The sequence below is a fragment of the Ustilago hordei genome (genome assembly GCF_900519145.1).
Source record: "Ustilago hordei strain Uho2 genome assembly, contig: UHO2_contig_01, whole genome shotgun sequence".
NCBI lineage: Eukaryota > Fungi > Basidiomycota > Ustilaginomycetes > Ustilaginales > Ustilaginaceae > Ustilago > Ustilago hordei.
In genome coordinates, this window is record NW_024545270.1 from 597162 (window position 1) to 613698 (window position 16537).

Below are 16537 nucleotides of genomic sequence, written 5' to 3' on the forward strand. Positions count from 1 at the left end.
TTGTTTTTCAAACCAAGCAGGATTGCTCCTCGACTGTTTCTTCGGATGAAACCACTGCATTGCCCCTCCTACTGTACTGGTATACTGTATGTACAAATTGTGTCTCGAATACCCGACTCTAAGTGCGATGATCAACAACGAAAAACCGCTCGTACTTCCTCGCGGCATCCACCCTGGCCAGCAATGCTTGCCGAGGCAAAACTCCCTCCTCCTTCTCCTCCTTCTCCTCCTTCTCCTCTTTCTTTTTCTCCTCTTTCTTCTTTGCATCATTCTCGCATGCTTTGTGCGGATTCTCCGAGCGCTCGTTAGGCAAAGAGAAATTCCACATTCCATCATACCTCGTTAACGGTCTCGCGTCAACTGGACCTCGCACAGTTGCCAAAGCGCCTTGATCGCTAAAAACTCCATTGACTAATCTCAACATGGCGGCGAGGTTGGATTTGAGCAACGCTCGTTCTTGGGATTCCAACGGTGGTGCAGTTAGCGCTGAGAGTCTGTGCAGTTTGTCGAGCTGATCTTGGTCGAATTCTGGTTCGAATTCTGGGTTGAGTTGGGAGAGTGGGGGGGGAAGGAGGGAGGATAGACTCCATGTTGGTGTTGCTGGGATTGCTGGGTGTGTTGGTGCCGGTGGTGATGGGTGTGGCGTCTGAGTGGAGGAGGGGGGGGGGGGATTGTTGAGAGGAAGTGTGTCAGTGAGGGTTTTGGGGGGGAAAAGTTGGTCTGTTGTAGCACAGACTAGGAGGTGAAGGACGTGATGGATTTGGGAATGAAAACGATTATTGAGAAAAGTGAGAATAAAATCAACGTACCATACATAATGAGTTCCCCTCCCTCTCCTGTCGACAATCCTCCACTCCTGCCTGTACCAACTTAGGCCGAGCATGCAACTGAGCAGCCATTAGAGATCTAAACCTCGAACCTGGCGTATCCAACTGAGCAAAAGTACCGTGTTCGACGATTCTCCCGCCCTGCAAGACATGAATATTATTTGCACTCTTGATAGTCGAGAGTCGATGAGCGACTATCCAAACGGTTATTTTTCCTTGTTTGATAATCTCTTCGATTGCCTTGTTGACCAACAATTCCGATGCTGAGTCGAGTGCAGATGTTGCTTCGTCAAGAAGAAGGATTGAAGGTTTACGAACCAATGCTCGTGCGATGGCGATACGTTGTCTCTGACCACCTGAAAGTTGACGAGAGCCAATGATTGTGTTGAGGCCTTTGGGCATTTCTGAGATGAAGGATTCGCAACCTGCCATACGAGCTGCTTCTTCGACTTGTTCGCGGGTAGCTGACTCGGTGCCGTATTTGATGTTTTCTTCGAGCGAGCCATCGAAGAGGATGGGTTCTTGCGGTACAAAGGCCAAGTGTTTCCGGACACTTTCAGGGCGGTAGGATGCGAGGTCTTGGCCAGCGAGTAGAATTTTACCTTTTGTTGGGTCGTAGAATCGGAGCAAGAGAGAGTGAATAGAGGACTTGCCTGCGCCAGAACCACCAACCAGGGCGTACGACTGTCCGGGCTCGATGTCGAACGAAACACCACGCAGGATAGGCTGCTGAGGTCGCGATGGGTAGGTGAAGTGAACCTTTTCGAAACGCACCGAAAGGCGAGCAGAGGTGCCAGAAATCTCAAGTGTCTCTCCCTTGCCAAGCGCAACGTTGGATTCGCGGTCAATGAGTTCAAAGACTCGAGCGCCTGCACCGAGACCCTTCATGAGCGAAGCGAAGAACGAGGTCAAACTGACCATGCCTCCGCCCAAATATGCGGTGTACATAAGCAGCGAAGTTAGATCACCGACCGAGATCTCACCTCGGCTAACCAGGTGTCCACCGTATGTCAAGAGTGTCAGGATAGCACAGTTGCCGACGAAGCCGGTACCGGCGTAGAAGAAGCCAGATGCGTAGGCCTCCTTGGTCTGCAGATCAACAATCGCCCTGATATTTTCTTCGAAACGGCGCGCCTCTTGACGCTGAGTGTTGAAGGCGGTCAACGTTCTGAAAGCAGGAGGCGAGAGGCGTTCCTCTGCAAGACGTGTCATCTTGCCGATTGCCTCCTGTGTCTTGTGCGTCAAATCCCGCAAATATCGACCGTAGAAGACAGCACCGATGGCAGCAGGCGGTACGACAGCCATCATGAGAAGCGTCAATTTGGACGAGATCATGAACATGGCAGTACCAGCAAAGAACACGGTTGCACCAGCACGGAGACCATCGCCAATGTCTGAAGTGAGCGACTCCCCGACAATGTTGGTATCGACGCTGAGTCGACTGACAACATCACCTGCACCCTTGTCAGCAAGTTCGACGTCCTGTCGAAGAGCCGATCGGTAAGCCTGGTTGCGGATCCCCTGGATGACACGAACACCGGACAATTCGAGGAGAATGTTGCTCCCCGCTTTCGCTCCGGCGCCAAGAGCGAAAGTGAAAAGCATTAGGGCGGCGACCGTGCCGAAGCCAAGACCGTAGAGTGCCTTCTGACCGGAAGTGAAGAAGTCGATCAGACGTCCGATAGCGAAAGGAACTGTGAGAGTGATTGATGACGAGATGAGAAGCAGACCAAGAGCGATCAGGATGTTCTTCTTCTGAGGCACCGCAAGGGAGAACAAACGCCTGAGGTCTGGGAAATTGGTCGGAGCGGGCGAGGCACGATGCTTGGACTTGGGCGCTGACTTGGCCAGCTGTGCTTGAAGGAGTGCCCGGATGCGTGAAGAGAGCGTTGCAGCTAACGAGCCCGACGCAGCTTGTTGAGCCGCTGATGTCTTTTCGGGGTCGGATTTGTCATTTTGTGTTGGTTGAGCTTGAGATCCTGGCGCCACTGCTTTGACTGGCTCGGCCTTGTTGAAGGAGACGGATGAAGTCGTAAAAGAGCGTCTAGACAGAGCAGTTGCCGAGATGGATGGTTTGGGAAAGAGGACAGGTTGACATGGGATCCTTTGTGCAGATATGGCGACTGCACGAGTCGATATTGAGCGTGTTGAGCCCAAGGCTACTCTGAGCTCGGCCGCTGAAACAGACGAGCGGACGCCAACGAGGGCAGTGGCCGTTGGCCACATGATGGAAGAGAGCTGATCAGACTAGCGGTAGAAAGATCCAAGTCGCATCTAAGCCTGATAACGATTGCAGAAAGGAAGATGATTCCCGCGATCTCAAGCCGATCGAGAGAGGTTCGTCGATATGATCGCAGGCCGGTGATCGTGACCGCTCTTGAGGACGTCCGATGGTCCGATGCAAGAAAAGGAGGGATGCGGTATAGCTGCTTGTTGGAGGCTGACAAGTGAGGAGGAAAGGTGAACAAGTGAAGAGCAATCGCAATAATTTTTAGACCTGTCTTCTCATCGGGCCAAATCAGGCGTCAAAACTACAAAGCTGCCCGATCTAGAAATCGGCCCAGACAGCATCGACAAGCATGACTCACATCAACACAGCCTGTCAGTGGAAAACTTTACCACTGTTCCTTGGCACAGCGATGACGGAGAGCACTTGGATAGGATAGATACTGTATGTGCTAGGGTATACGCTAATGTTGTGAGTTTCTATTTGGTGGCCGACTGCAGGAGCAGAGTCTCGTCGCTAGCATTAGCCTCTACCAGCGAGGCGTCACTGGAAGAGTCCAAGCCTAGAAGGAGCTGCTTCTTTGCAGCAGTGATCACCTGATGCGTCTTGGTCATTGGTGACCTCGAGACGGTCGGACGAGGAGCAAAGTTGAGCTGTACTACTTTGTCTGACTCGAAGTGCATGTCTGACTCTGACTCGCTCTGTTCGAAGGAAGATTGCGTTTCGAATTGGGCAAGCAGTGTAGAGTTGGTGGTAGCCGAGCGACGCAGCGGAGACGAGACGAAAGGTGAGCGTGACCCTTGGTCAGAGAGAAGAGGTGATGACACTTTCTCAGCCGTCATACTGCCGATTGATGTAGCCTTGGGCAGGTTGACATCCTTGGCGCTCAAGGGCGTGCGAATTCTGGCCGGAGTCGCCTCCCTGGTCAACGGCGCTTTGACTGGAGTAGCTTCAGTCTCTTGCTCCTCTTGCACCTTGTCGTTGGATGAAGTTACCTTGTCCGCGGACTCCTCTTGCGCTTCAGAGACTTGAGCTTCATCATTCTTCATAGATGTGTCGCACTGAGCAATTGTGGGCTCCTCCGTGCGACTAGGCCCTGTAGCGTCAACCTCTTCCGAGATTGTCTCCTGGTACAGTGCAGCAGCTTCCTCCTCTTTCGGTGCTTTCTCCTCGCACTTGTCCTCTGCTATCTCGGAATCTTGCATCGGCAACACCTCGACAGCAACATCTGGCAATGCTTGCGCCTCCACTACGGGCTCTACTGTACCATCAACACCGGTCTCCTCAGCATTCGTGGCAGGCATATCAACGGCAGTGGTGTGAACAGGGGGAGCACCTGTCGCTGAAACTCTTCGATGCTTCTCGATGCGAGCTGTCATTCTGATACTCGCCCTACGTACTGCCTTGGCCTTATGCGAAGCCCCAGACTGTGCACCAAGAAGCTTGCTCTTGGCGTTTAGCGAAGCGGCGATCGAGCTCTTTGGCTTAGGCTTCGACGCCAACCAACTCGATAGCAAGCTCGACGGCTTTGGCTGGAACTTGTTGATTGTAGCTGCAGGTACGATCTTGTTGCGTGTCGAGGCGGTCGGGGCAGTGAGTCGAGATGTAAGTGATTTCAGGCTTGTCTCTGGCTTCTTCGTGACTGCGGTCGTCGATAGTGCGGACGACGAGGTTGCTGATTTCACGGATGCAGCGAGCTTGGCTTGAGCTACAGTAGCTGAGTTGGCGGCGCAGGTTGCTGGCTTGACTATTCCTGCAGGTTTGACAGTTCTGTTGCTGGATGTTGACGAGACGGCTGGCTTTTGCGCTGCGCGAGATGCTGCGGTCGAAGCTGTGAGAGGCTTTCGAGTGATGGTTGGCTTAGAAACAGTGCCAGCAGGCTTGGCAATCGCCTTGGTAGCCGCCTTGGCTTCAAGTCGCACCTTGGCAGCAATTGCTGCTGATGGAGCCGCTTTGACCGGTGCTACTTTAGCTGTGGTGGGCTTGACCGGCTGCTTTGAGGTCTGCGCAGTCAACGTCGAGGTAGTGGGCTTCTTAGAAGCAGTTGCCTTAGCGTCATTGTTCTCCTTTGCCTTGGCTGCTTCCGCCTCTGTTGCCTCTTTCACTGCTTTCTCGTCTTGCTTGACATGCTCCTTAGCCTCCTCAGATGGAGTGAGTATGGCCACGTCCACCTTGGCGGGCTGAGCTTTTGGCGTACGAGGAGCAACTCTGGCCTTGGGTTCAGGACTGGACTCGAGCGACGCCGAATCGTTTGTCACACGGCTGGCAGCAACCTTAGCAGATGGTGTTGGTGCAGCTAGGCGCGCAGCTGGCACCTTGACTGCCGACTGCATGACCACCCTCTGCGCAGGTACTCGGCTCGCTTTGACGGCCGTTCTTGGGGTTTGTGCATGCCAGATCGGCTCGGACGGAGTTGCTGGCCTGTCATCTTGGTCATCTTGCCACTCCTCCACTCTTCTCTTGGATTCTGCTAGGTCGCTGTGGCTGGGCTTGAAGCTTGCCCCTTGAGCGACAAGACTGTCTGTCGCTGTGTTGCTTTGGATGGCAATGTGAGGGACCGACTTTGATCGATGAAGAGGGTCGCTTGCCTTGTCCTTATCTGAGATATCCTTGACCTCCGTTTCAGAGTGGAATCGGACAGCAACCGTCTTTTCTCGCCTCTTGTCGCCGCCGTGTTGGAAAGATTTGTCGGATCGATCGCGGTGTCGACGCTCGCCCAATGAAGAGCTACTGTGCTTTGTTCCGCCGGCATCACGGACAAATGCCTGCTTGTAAGCAGCCAGCAGGGCAGTCTTTCCATTCCTTCCAGATGCTGAAGCCAACGACGGCGTATGTGCATTGATGTCGCCGCGCACGGCTGCTTCGTGGGCATGGGTGCTACGCGGTCTGCTTTGCTCCCCCTGAAGCCCAATGTCGAAGCTGTGCACGCGGAATGTGGGCGCACCGGATGATGTCTGACCATGACCACGCAAATGCTCGAAGCTGGGTTGCCTCTTCATTGCAGCTGGAGCTGCATTGTCGGATGAAGATTTGGCCATGTCGTCAAAGTTGAACGATGGCATGCGAGCCAATCGAGCACTTTGAGCTGCTGAGATTTGGTCAGCCAAGAGACCTCGTTTGACATAAGTGGCATCGTTCATGCTGAATCCTGGACCTGCGCGGGAACAAGATATGGAAGAGCAAGTTGACTTGTGCACGTCGGGAAAGAAGCTGTAAGGCTGTGCTGAGAGAGACGGCTGTGTGGATGGTGGTGGGATATCCACAAGCAGGCCTCCTGTCTTTGGCAGCGCCAAATACCTCCTGATCGTCGGTGTCATCGGTTTGGTAAAGGCCTCTACTCTCTCTGGCCAGATGTCAAGATACAGCTCGAACAACCTTTTTGCCAACTTTCTTACCTCTGGATTGCTATCCGTGGCGGCACTCTTTACACAAGCTTCCACATCTCCTACCCTCCTGCCCAGCTTCTCCTTCTCCGTAACCTCCAGCGCCAACACCAGCGTCCGAGCAGCAACGGCCCTCAAGCCTTGGCCCTTATCCTTTATGGCCTCCTTCAGATACGCAATAACACTGGTCGGTCTACAATGTTTCACAACCAAATGCAAACTCTTCTCGGCCCTTTTCACCGCAACCTTATTGGTCCTTGCACAGATCAACAAGAGTGTGGGCACGAACACTGCCACCAATGGCTCGAATTTATCGCCTAGCCTTGGAGCTATTGAATTTAACAAGTCCCCTGCTGTGCCGGATAGCTTTGTTCGTTCAGACAGAAGAGCATCGTTGATGGGCGAAGCATTTTCTTTTAGCAGTGGAATAAAGTCTGGCCACTTTGTTGCTCCTCCACGGGTGATCGCTTGGATGTGCAAGAGGGATTGTTCTATTTTCTGCCATGTATGTTCGGTTTCAGGTAAATGCAGGTTTGTGGATAGATCGCTCAAGTGTTCATATACCTCCTTGGCAGAGTGCATCGTGATTTTCGCCTCGCTCGACAGTGTTGAGGCTGGCATTGTTGCCTTTTCGGCTTTGTTGGATTTGCTGACCACTGATCTAAGATGGGGTTGAATTTGTCGTTGCGTTTAGTCGTGTATACGGTGCTGATGAAGATAATGATGACGGGCCTGTGCAAGCAAAACTATAGAGATGGTGGTGTGTCAAGCTTCGATTCCTGATGCTTTCGGCTTGATGGTGAGCACGAAAGTGCAGAGTTCGCCTCGCGTGAGGGCGTTTTTCATCAACACATCTGCTTCTCGGCAGGACGCGTTTGGAGTCACGTGACAGACAGACAGCCGCCCGCAACCTTGTCCCTCGGGCCTTTGCCTGCTCTGGAAGAGTCGTACATGAGGAAGCTTGCACCACCCACTTTGCAACTGAAAGACTTCTTCTGGCCAGGACCTCACACATTCCAAGCAAAACAAGATTCGGAGATGACAGGAAGAATTGTACTGTGTCGCAAAAGTTGCGAATAAGATGAAGCGCTTAAACCTCTAGCAGCTCAACCTTTCCTCAAAGGCATCTTGAAACCTTCTCGCAAGAGATTCAAGCTCTTCCTACCGAAACTGGCATCTCTTGCTCTTGCTCCTCTGCCGGCAGCGGCGCCTCTTGCACCAGCATATCTTTCCTCTTCCGCTTCTTGGGCATACCTCTCGAACTCAGCTTCGTATCCGGGCTCTCTCTCCATCTCATCATCCTCGTCCTCCTGGTATCGTTCATCTTGCTCGTAAGGCATTGTGCTCAACCTGTTTCCACCCCTACCCACATTCATTGAGCGTCGTGGAATGTCCATTGAGACAAAGCGTTGGGTGGGAGCTATACCGAATGCGCTTTGACTTCTAGGCGGCAAGGACGTCGATTCTCGTGCGGGCAAAGACATGACACGTTGACGTTCCATCGTAAAGCTCTGTTTCGGCACATCCAACCCACCTGCATAGCTCTTACGCATGCCAAGGTTTGGCAAGAAGGTGCTACTGGCTCCGGGTGGAGCTTCAGCGATGACGATGGATGGTTTCGAGTCGTTGCTGATGCCTGCAGAGGGTCCAAAGGTCGACTCGCGCTTCTTACGACCGAAGGCAAGTCGGAAGCGCGATTTTTTGCCTGTGCTTTCGGGTGAGTTGTAGTCTGATGAAGAACCGTATTGGCTGTGTTGAGGCAACTCGTGGGGTGGAGGGACAAGACCGGTGTTGGTACTGCCATTGGTGAGATCGACGATGCTAGGTGAATTAAGAGCTCCATCGGCTGGTCGACGAGGGTTCTTGGGTGGACGTTGGGGACCGGATGCGCTGTTGATAGAGGCATTGTTCGGGATGATACTGCCGTAGCCATTGTCTGTCTGAATGGCTGGCGGAGCTGGTTGCCTTCCTAGACCACTTGCACCCCGCGAAGCCTGCATGCTTGCACGTCCAGTGGATTCGGCAGGCGCCGGTCGACCGAGTTGTTGTGCTGGCGCGAGAGCGGAAGATCTAGCGGATCGAATTGAGTCGACGACCGAGCTTCTGACTCCACTCGTACCGTTCGAGCCGATGCGCTGGTGCTCAGTGGGAGCGCCATACGAAGCATCACCTGTACGAGCACCTCCAGCAGAGGAGGTCGGCATCGAAGGAAGCTCTTTGCGCAAGCTTGCACTGCCGGCACTGGATCGCACCGACTGCCGAGGGTCGTCCACTCCACCGTCCGCAGGCGGTGCATCACCGTCCGGAATGGTTTGCAAAGCCAAGGGATGTAGCTCTCGTATGCTAGCAAAGCTTGACATTCGGCTGCTGCGTGCGTCGGCAGGCGAGATCTGGCTTGGGTGAACAGGGATCCTCTGTTCGCTTGTCAAACAACCGTTGGACGCCTGCAACGCTGGCGAAGCTTGAGTCTGAGGCAAGGGCGAGTTGAGATACTTTTGCATTAATGGGTTGGATGCCTTTCTCATCCTGGCTGGGTCGGAACCTCCGTAAGCCTGCTGTGGCTGCTGCTGGACGATCCTGCCATTTGTGCTGCTGAAAGTGTTGTTTTGGGGAGAGGCTGGCTGGAATGGTCCAAGGTCGAGGCTGTTCTGGCTAGCCATACCAGGAGGGCTCTGAAAGATGGAGTTGCTGTTGTTAGCAATGGGGCGCGACTTTGGCTCGACATCTGGCTCGGCACCATTGCGAAAGAAGGAAGAAGTTGATCTGCGTGCTTTGCTGAGCATGCCGTTTATCGTCGGACCGGTTGCATCGAGAGAGCGATCGGCGCTGAACGAGTTTTGTCGTGGACGAGGGCTTCCCGAACCTTGCGAGCGCTTGCTTGGGTTGCGACTGGCGGTGCTGCCATTGATGCTGGTATCTGCGGGTCCAGCTGAACTCTGACGACTTGGCCCATTGCTGTTGCCAGTGAGTTTGGACAACAGACCACGCAAGCCTTTCTTCTTGCGCTTGCCGCTATCGTCGCGATCCAGACCGAGTCCTCGTGGTCCTGCTTCCATCGGATCCACATAACCTTCGCCCAATACCATGCGCAATCGCTCAAATGCGGCTGCATCTGGTAGCGAAGAATCGCCGTCCCCGGGGAATCCGTAGTAGGATCGGTTCATAGCGGAGGGCGATTCGGCAGCTAAAGGCGTTCCCGGCAAGAATCCTTTCTGGTTGATTCGGTGCTCTGTGCGATCCTCCTGTCCAACATGCATGTCGATCATCGAGCCACTGTGCATCAAAGACAGCTGAGATGCGCCCGAACGAGCAGTGAGACGCGAAGGTGTAGCGGTAGGTGATGTGCCCATGAAAGATCGAGAAGGCGGCATTAGACTGCCGGGCGGGCTTGGTGGGTAGCCGGCCGAAGCGGATCGGCCTTGCTCACAAGCAGACCGCAGATCCTGGACACTTGCAGCTCGAGCAGCCTGGGCGGAGCCCAAGGGCACACGGCGGCCACTCGTAGCAGTCGAGATGCCGCCAGGCGCGGCTGCAACAGCTGTGGGCAATGCTGTCAACAAGTCGTCCGGGTCGCTGCCCTGACGACCAGGGATAGCTTGAGGAGGCGTGAGAGTTTGCAATGGGGTTGCTGGGAACGCAGGCAAGCCCGTAGGTGGTGTTGTAGCTGGAAGCGCTGCCTGTGCGCCTGTGGCCATCTTCTTGCGTGCAGCTTGTGCTGCAGCAATGTCGCGCTCCTTCTCCTGCTTCTGCAGAGGTGTGAGATTGCTGTCTTCTGCAGAGGTCTGGATGATGGATTGACGCTGACCAGCGGAGGCCTCGCGAGGCGACGCGAAGGGTGAAGAAAGACCACGCTCGACAGGCAGAGGAGACTCGGCTGCCAAGATGCTGCCACGGCTGCTGATCGAGTCATTGTTGTGTCGAACTTTCTTCTCTGCTTCCAAGCGCATCCGCTGCTGTTCCATAGCAATGTATTTGGCTTGCACAGCCAAGAATGTCTGAAGCGTACGCCATCGGAATGAGGATGCGGGTGGGTTCATCTGAGTGTGCAGTTTCAGTCGGTCTGCTGTAAGAGGCTCACCTTTACCGATCTTCTTGCGGTGCTTGCGGGAGCCTGGCGAGTCTCGGTGGCTGCTGATGCTATCGCTGTGGCCGCTGCTTCCGTTGGGACGGCTGTAGAGGCTGTTGCCGTTGGCTGCTTCTTCAGCCTCAAGTCGAACGGCCTCTTCAAACTCCTTGTCACTCTCGCGCTCCCATACCCCTTGGCCAGTTACATTGATGTCGATCATGTCTTCGTCTCGCATCATGCATTCCAAGCAGACTTCGGGATCGTTGATGCTCCTTGGCACACCATCTGGGCCGATCAAGCCGGATGGCAAGCCGTCTGGCCGATGCTGCAGCTCGAAAGGCGGGACCAATGAGCGCTGTGCCATGAGACCGGCGTACTGTCTTGCATCAATTTTTTGCGGACCCGAGTTGGGAGAGGCAAAGAGAGGGTAGGGCCCGTTGCTGCCGCTGGAAACGACATTGGCTGCAGCCATAGCAGCGCTGAAAGCACCAACGCTCCTTCTCTGCTCGCGTGCTTGCAGTCTCTGCAGCTGGGATGTGCTGTACGTCTGTGCGGATCCAGGCACATCGGGCGTGGAAGAGGCAATGGCATTAGCAGCACGATTGGCGACAACAATACTTTGTCGGTCACCATTTCCACGAGCAGCAACATTCGAGGCCGAGTTCGGCAGACGGTTGCGATCAGAGAAGCTGCTCAAGTTGTCTGCGGGGACAAGCTGCAAGGGCTTGAGTTGGTTCTTGAATGTGTCTGAGCGTCCCTTGTGTGGCTTGGTCGCTTCGTTTTGCTTCTTGCCATTCTTGCGCTTCATCCTGCGTCTTCGTTCCCATTCTGCTCGCGCTTCGACTTCACCATCCGGGGGTGCGCTTGACTCCTGCGATGCACTCTCGGCACTTGGTGTGTCTGAGCGATGGACCATGTCGTTCGTGGCTAGTCCGGTTGCACCAGCCTGTGCCAATGCCACATTCGCTGTGAGACTGGCAGTGGACTTACGGCGACCACGTTCAAGGACAGGGATGGGTAGTGTCTCGTCCGGTGGAGCAGTGGGTGGAGCTGATGAGTGTGTATGCATCTCCATGTTGGCCTGTTTGGCGGCTTTGGCCTGCGATTGAAGGTGGGCGAGACCTGCTGCCTTCTGTGCTGGGCTGATATCGGCTAGAGGTCTCTTGCGATAGTCGGAGACAGGTTTCTGCTCGGCAGGACCATTCATGAGCATATCCGGCGCAAGTGGTGGGCGGCTCGTGACTGCCTCGGATGGCAAGAGTGGTGGAATGACATTGTCAGCTGGTGTTGCATCGGCAAGAAGAGCATTGCCACCATTGCCACCATTGCCACCATTGCCAGCATTGCCACCATTGCCACCATTGCCAGCATTGCCACCATTGCCACCATTGCCACCATTGCCACCATTGCCAGCATTGCCACCATTGCCACCATTGCCAGCATTGCCACCATTGCCAGCATTGCCAGCATTGCGAGCATTGCGAGCATTGCGAGGTGAGTTAGAAGCGGACAAGGGACCAGCAGGCTCATCGATGCCAACATCCTTGGCAATTGGCGGTGGAGCATCGTCTTCTGGGAATGGTAAGGATTGCTTGGGCGTTTGAGTGACTTGGGGCGATCGACGCGTATTTTGAGCTGTCTCGTCGGAAGGAGGAGCAATGGTGGTGGAAGAGAGAGGAGCGTTTGTCAAAGTTGGCGCCAGTGCTTGCGTGTTGATCGGAGCTAGGGTCGGTTCGACGTTTGAGGATGGCGCAACAGGCGGGCTTTGCGGCGCTTGGTGATTTGTGATGGTATCGTTGGTTACAGCATCAGCAGACCCGGTTGGCAGGGCTGCTGTGGCTGTTTTGCTGGTCACAGGCAGCGCTCGTGAGGGTGTATCAGATGGAGCAGGCAGGGAAGGAGAAAATCTGTAGGCTGAGGCAGATACGGGTTGACTTACTGGGGCGGCTGCGGGTGTGGGCAGAGCTCGAGTGGGTGCTTGAGACGTGGCTTCGTGCCAGTAGGAGCCAGGCAGACCTCCGGGGAACCAACGCTCGTCTGGCGAGGAGGCGTATCCAGAGTGACCTTGATCGAGCCAGGGACGCATCGAGTTGGGCTGTGATGGAGCAATGTTGAGAGCTGCAGATGTGCCTGCTGGGACTAGATGGTCGGTGAGATGCTCTCGATCTGAACCTCTAGCATCATCGACGCTGGTGAAGCCTGCACTGTTGGCTGTTTGAAAGGAGAGCACAGAAGCGCGCTTGGCCTGGTTGAAAGGAGTGGTGGAGGTGGTGCCAACGCTGCTGCGGTTGCCGGATGCATCGTGCATCCAGTTGGAACCACTGAGATGGCTCCTGGCGGTGCCTGGACGGCTTGAGGCCTCGGACTGAAGTGTCTCAATAGGTTGCATGTAAGCGTCGGCAGAGGAAACGGGTCGAGGCGGCTTGAAGGAGAGAATGCCACCCGACTGAGACGGCAAAGGCTGATGCATAGTAGAACGAGCGACTGGTGTAGCAGATGGATCGACGTAATGCAGTTGTTCTGGCGTAGTAGCTGTGAGGATAGGCGAAGCATCCGAGAAGTTTTGCGGGGTTCCAGGCGGTTTCAATGTTGGCGCTCCATCCTGGGACGATGCTGCTCGCGCGTGAATGGTGCTGGCATAGCTGGTGGAAGTAGGAAGCGTTGCTGTTGCTGTTGCTGTTGCTGTTGCTGTTGCTGTTGCAGTTGCAGGTAGAGTCGAAATAGGTGCGAGATGGAGGTGGAAGCCATCATCGAAGCTGATCTGAGCCCAGGTTGGTTTGCGGACCAAGTTGGTGCAAGGTTGGACTGAAAGCGACTTGGACGCTGCGGCCGATGGTGAGGCTGTTGAGTTGGTGCCTGGCATGATGTCCACACAAGCTTGTGGCGAGAGCAACTGTAGTGGTCGGGTGGAAAAGAGAGGGAGAGGGAGCCAAGCTGGTTCGTGCCTTGAGAGGTAGCTGAACGGACTCGACTTGGAAAGAGGCCAGCGAGAATCATGCAGGCAGTCGACGCTGATCTCTCTCGATGACAAGGTTTGGCCTCTGCAGCACACGAGGTTGGCTGTGTACAAGCTAGAGAGCGGCTCTGTCTGACTTTGCAGAGTCAATCTAGTCGGAGAGAAGCGGATGCTGCTGGAGTCAAGTGGACAACGTCTCGTCGCAAGAGTAGGTTTAGAGTCGAGTGCTGTACATGACGCAAGCAAACCAAGGTTCGAAGCGGTGTTCGTGGCTGGCAAGGGGGCTTGCAGCTGGAGCTGGTGTTGAAGCCCAAGATGAAATAACAAATTGGCTGTAAGGACTGGTCGAATCAAGGAAAAGCCGAGCGTAAAGCCAATCTGACACTTAGCTGTCGTCGTGAGAGAGGAGCACTGTTGGCGAAATGGACAAGGAGCGTCCGTCGTTCCGAGTGGCAGTGGAAACGGTAGAAAGGAGAAGGATGAAAAGTGAGATGGTCGTTGCAGATGGTGTCGTTGCAGATGGTCGTTGAAGCACAGACCGACGCTGTCAGAGAGTGAGAATTACTTGGCTGAGTTTAGGCTCGAGACAGTCAAAGAAGAGAAGCGCCTGGAAAAAGATGGGGCAGCAGAGCCTGTCTCAGCTGTATCGCCTCTTCTGAGAAGTCCAATTTTTCTAGGTTTCTAATTTCCCCTCTTTTTTTTTTCTTTTTCTTTTTCTTTTTTCTTTTTCTTTTTTCTTTTTCTTTTTCTTTTTCTTTTTCTTTTTCTTTTTCTTCTGTGTCACACGGAAATAATGTTCACTGCCTCACTGCCTCTCTGTGCCGCATCTTGCGTGGAACCAAAAGAGAAAATAAATAAATAAATAAAGAGGGCAGAATTGCTCAAGTCAAAAACGCGACGCACGGACGTAGTTGGGCCAAGTGACACAGAGAAAAGCAAAGAAGAGGGGGAAAAGGAGAGAAAAAGAGAGAGAGCAAAAGCAGAGAGAGAGCAAAAGCAGAGAGGCAAATCCAAAGAAGAGCGGCGGCAACTCGACGGCCCGATAGATGAATGAATGCATTCGGCAGCTCATCTCTCTATGCCCACTGTGCTGCCTTGCCAGTATCATGAGCATGTGCTCCTGTCACAAACAGCTTCTTGCACGCTTCAAAGCGGCCTCGTAAATCGTCACTTGATACCAGTCAACACTTGCCACGAAAGGGCTCAGCCTACAGCAAGGTGTGCCAAGAGGATCATCTCTTCTCCCAACTCATAGTCTGAGAGAAACAGAGAGCATCTCTGTCTGCCAGAGGTCGGTAGGTTTGCTTTTCTGCCAACTCCAGCTCAACCCTTCGAGGCTGGCCAGCAGCAGCGATTGATTGGAGCAACTTCACTTAGGAGATGACTTACAGGCGAAAAGCCACATGACCCGCTGTCACTGCACGTCAGCTTTCATTAAGAATGACATGCTTTCTGTGGAAAGGGCCATGAATAACATTGTGCTAAGATTGCTGCGGCATTGTGTCAGTGGTACACAAGAGAACAGCACCCGGGGGTCTTGCCAACTTTCATCACGATCACTCTTTTTGAAAGAAACGAAAACTGGATCTCAAATCCAACCTCCACCACAGCATTATACCACAGCATTGCACCACAGCATTGCACCGCATCAACTGTGCCGTCTTTTGCGTCTTTTGCGTCTTTTGTGTCTTTTGCGTCTTTTGCGTCTTTTGCGCTTTCTTTCTTCTTGGCGTCTCGGCTAACAGAACGATGCCCCCAACCCTTTTCTTTTCTTTTCTTTTCTTTTCTTTTCTTTTCTTTTCTTTTCTTTTCTTTTCTTTTCTTTTTTCTTTTCCTTTCTTTTTTTGAAAGGGCAGATATCCTGTCAAACAGTTGAAGATGCATCGGCATCTCAGGGGTACAGATGAAGTGACACATCTTGTTTCGTATGTCACTAGAGCAGTGAATGGAGTATATATATATGTGTGTTTGTCATTTAGGTTTACTCCAATGAAAACCAAGCATTACATAGAATATACAGCTGTTGTAAAGGGAGTCTGATCATGACCCCAATAACACTGTGTATTAATTGTTATCTTCAATTGATTAAGAGTCTGAAGAAGCTATCACTGAGCTAACCGAAACTCATCGACAACAATGGTAGAAGACACCGAAATGAGGGTCAAAGGAAGCAGAAAAGGCAAGAACACCCAGGTTCGAGTTGACAACAATGCCACAAATGAGAACAAGCCGGAGGCCATCGACAATGAAGCTGACAAAGACACCGATTCCAACTCCGACTTCGATGATGGTGACAAGCAATACAACTTTCGCACCCTAGCAAAGCTCCTCGAACCTGTGCCAAAGCTCACATCACGCAGCTATTATAGCTGGAGCACCCACGTGAAATCTTTCCTCCGATCTGTGCCTCATGCGATGAAGCATCTCGAAGGAGCATACAACAAGAAGCACCCGAAATGGAGCTGCTCCCTCGATGATGCTTTAATCAATGCTCTGCATGGAACAATCAACACTACTGGAGAATACAATGTAAATTACCTTGTTCTAGATGTGATCAAAGAGTACCTTACTTTCAACCAAGTATGGAGAAAGATTGAAAACAGCCTCATGAACAAAGCCACCAAGACATCTCACAGACTTGTGCTCATCTTGCAGCTCAATGACATAAAGATGTTTTACTTGGATGCCAGAAAGCTAATTCAAGAGATCCAGTCCATACAGACTGAAAGTAGCCTCCTCGGCAAACCATTCGCCAATGATACATTGTTCTCGGCTCTGCAGAAATGCACAATCTGGCATTTGGTCTATAAGGAGATGGTTGCCACTGTCCATCAAATTGATTTCAACACCCTCGCCACCACACTAAGCATCTGACAGACCACTGTCAAGAGTGTCCCCGCACAAAAGATCGACCCCTGCCAAGCCAGTGCCCAGACTGCCGGCAATGATGATCAAAGCAAATGGACTGGAGAGACCGAAGCCAAAGCCAACAATAGCCCCACGAGCCTGAAGAATGCAGGAAGATCACACCAAATCCAATGCTGGATCTGCAAGCAACCGGGACATGGGATTAGTCAA

General features: G+C 53.2%; 4 protein-coding genes across 4 annotated transcripts; 1 reads left to right on the forward strand and 3 right to left on the reverse strand.

Moving 5' to 3' along the window:
• Positions 1–118: 118 nt before the first annotated feature.
• Positions 119–3053, reverse strand: UHO2_00176 (putative ATP-binding cassette (ABC) transporter; the record flags this gene model as incomplete). The annotated part of the gene is made up of 2 exons (XM_041556796.1): positions 119–646; positions 810–3053. 2 exons carry the CDS (start codon positions 3051–3053, stop codon positions 119–121), a joined length of 2772 nt encoding a protein of 923 aa, XP_041412730.1.
• A 480-nt stretch (positions 3054–3533) lies between these two features.
• Positions 3534–7058, reverse strand: UHO2_00177 (uncharacterized protein; the record flags this gene model as incomplete). Its single annotated transcript, XM_041556797.1, has 1 exon — positions 3534–7058. The coding sequence occupies one exon, from the start codon at positions 7056–7058 to the stop codon at positions 3534–3536; it is 3525 nt and encodes a 1174-aa protein (XP_041412731.1).
• Positions 7059–7543: 485 nt separating this feature from the next.
• Positions 7544–13366, reverse strand: UHO2_00178 (uncharacterized protein; the record flags this gene model as incomplete). Its single annotated transcript, XM_041556798.1, has 1 exon — positions 7544–13366. One exon carries the CDS (start codon positions 13364–13366, stop codon positions 7544–7546), a length of 5823 nt encoding a protein of 1940 aa, XP_041412732.1.
• Positions 13367–15595: 2229 nt separating this feature from the next.
• UHO2_00179 (uncharacterized protein) lies at positions 15596–16333 on the forward strand (the record flags this gene model as incomplete). Its single annotated transcript, XM_041556799.1, has 1 exon — positions 15596–16333. One exon carries the CDS (start codon positions 15596–15598, stop codon positions 16331–16333), a length of 738 nt encoding a protein of 245 aa, XP_041412733.1.
• Between the last annotated feature and the right edge of the window lie 204 nt (positions 16334–16537).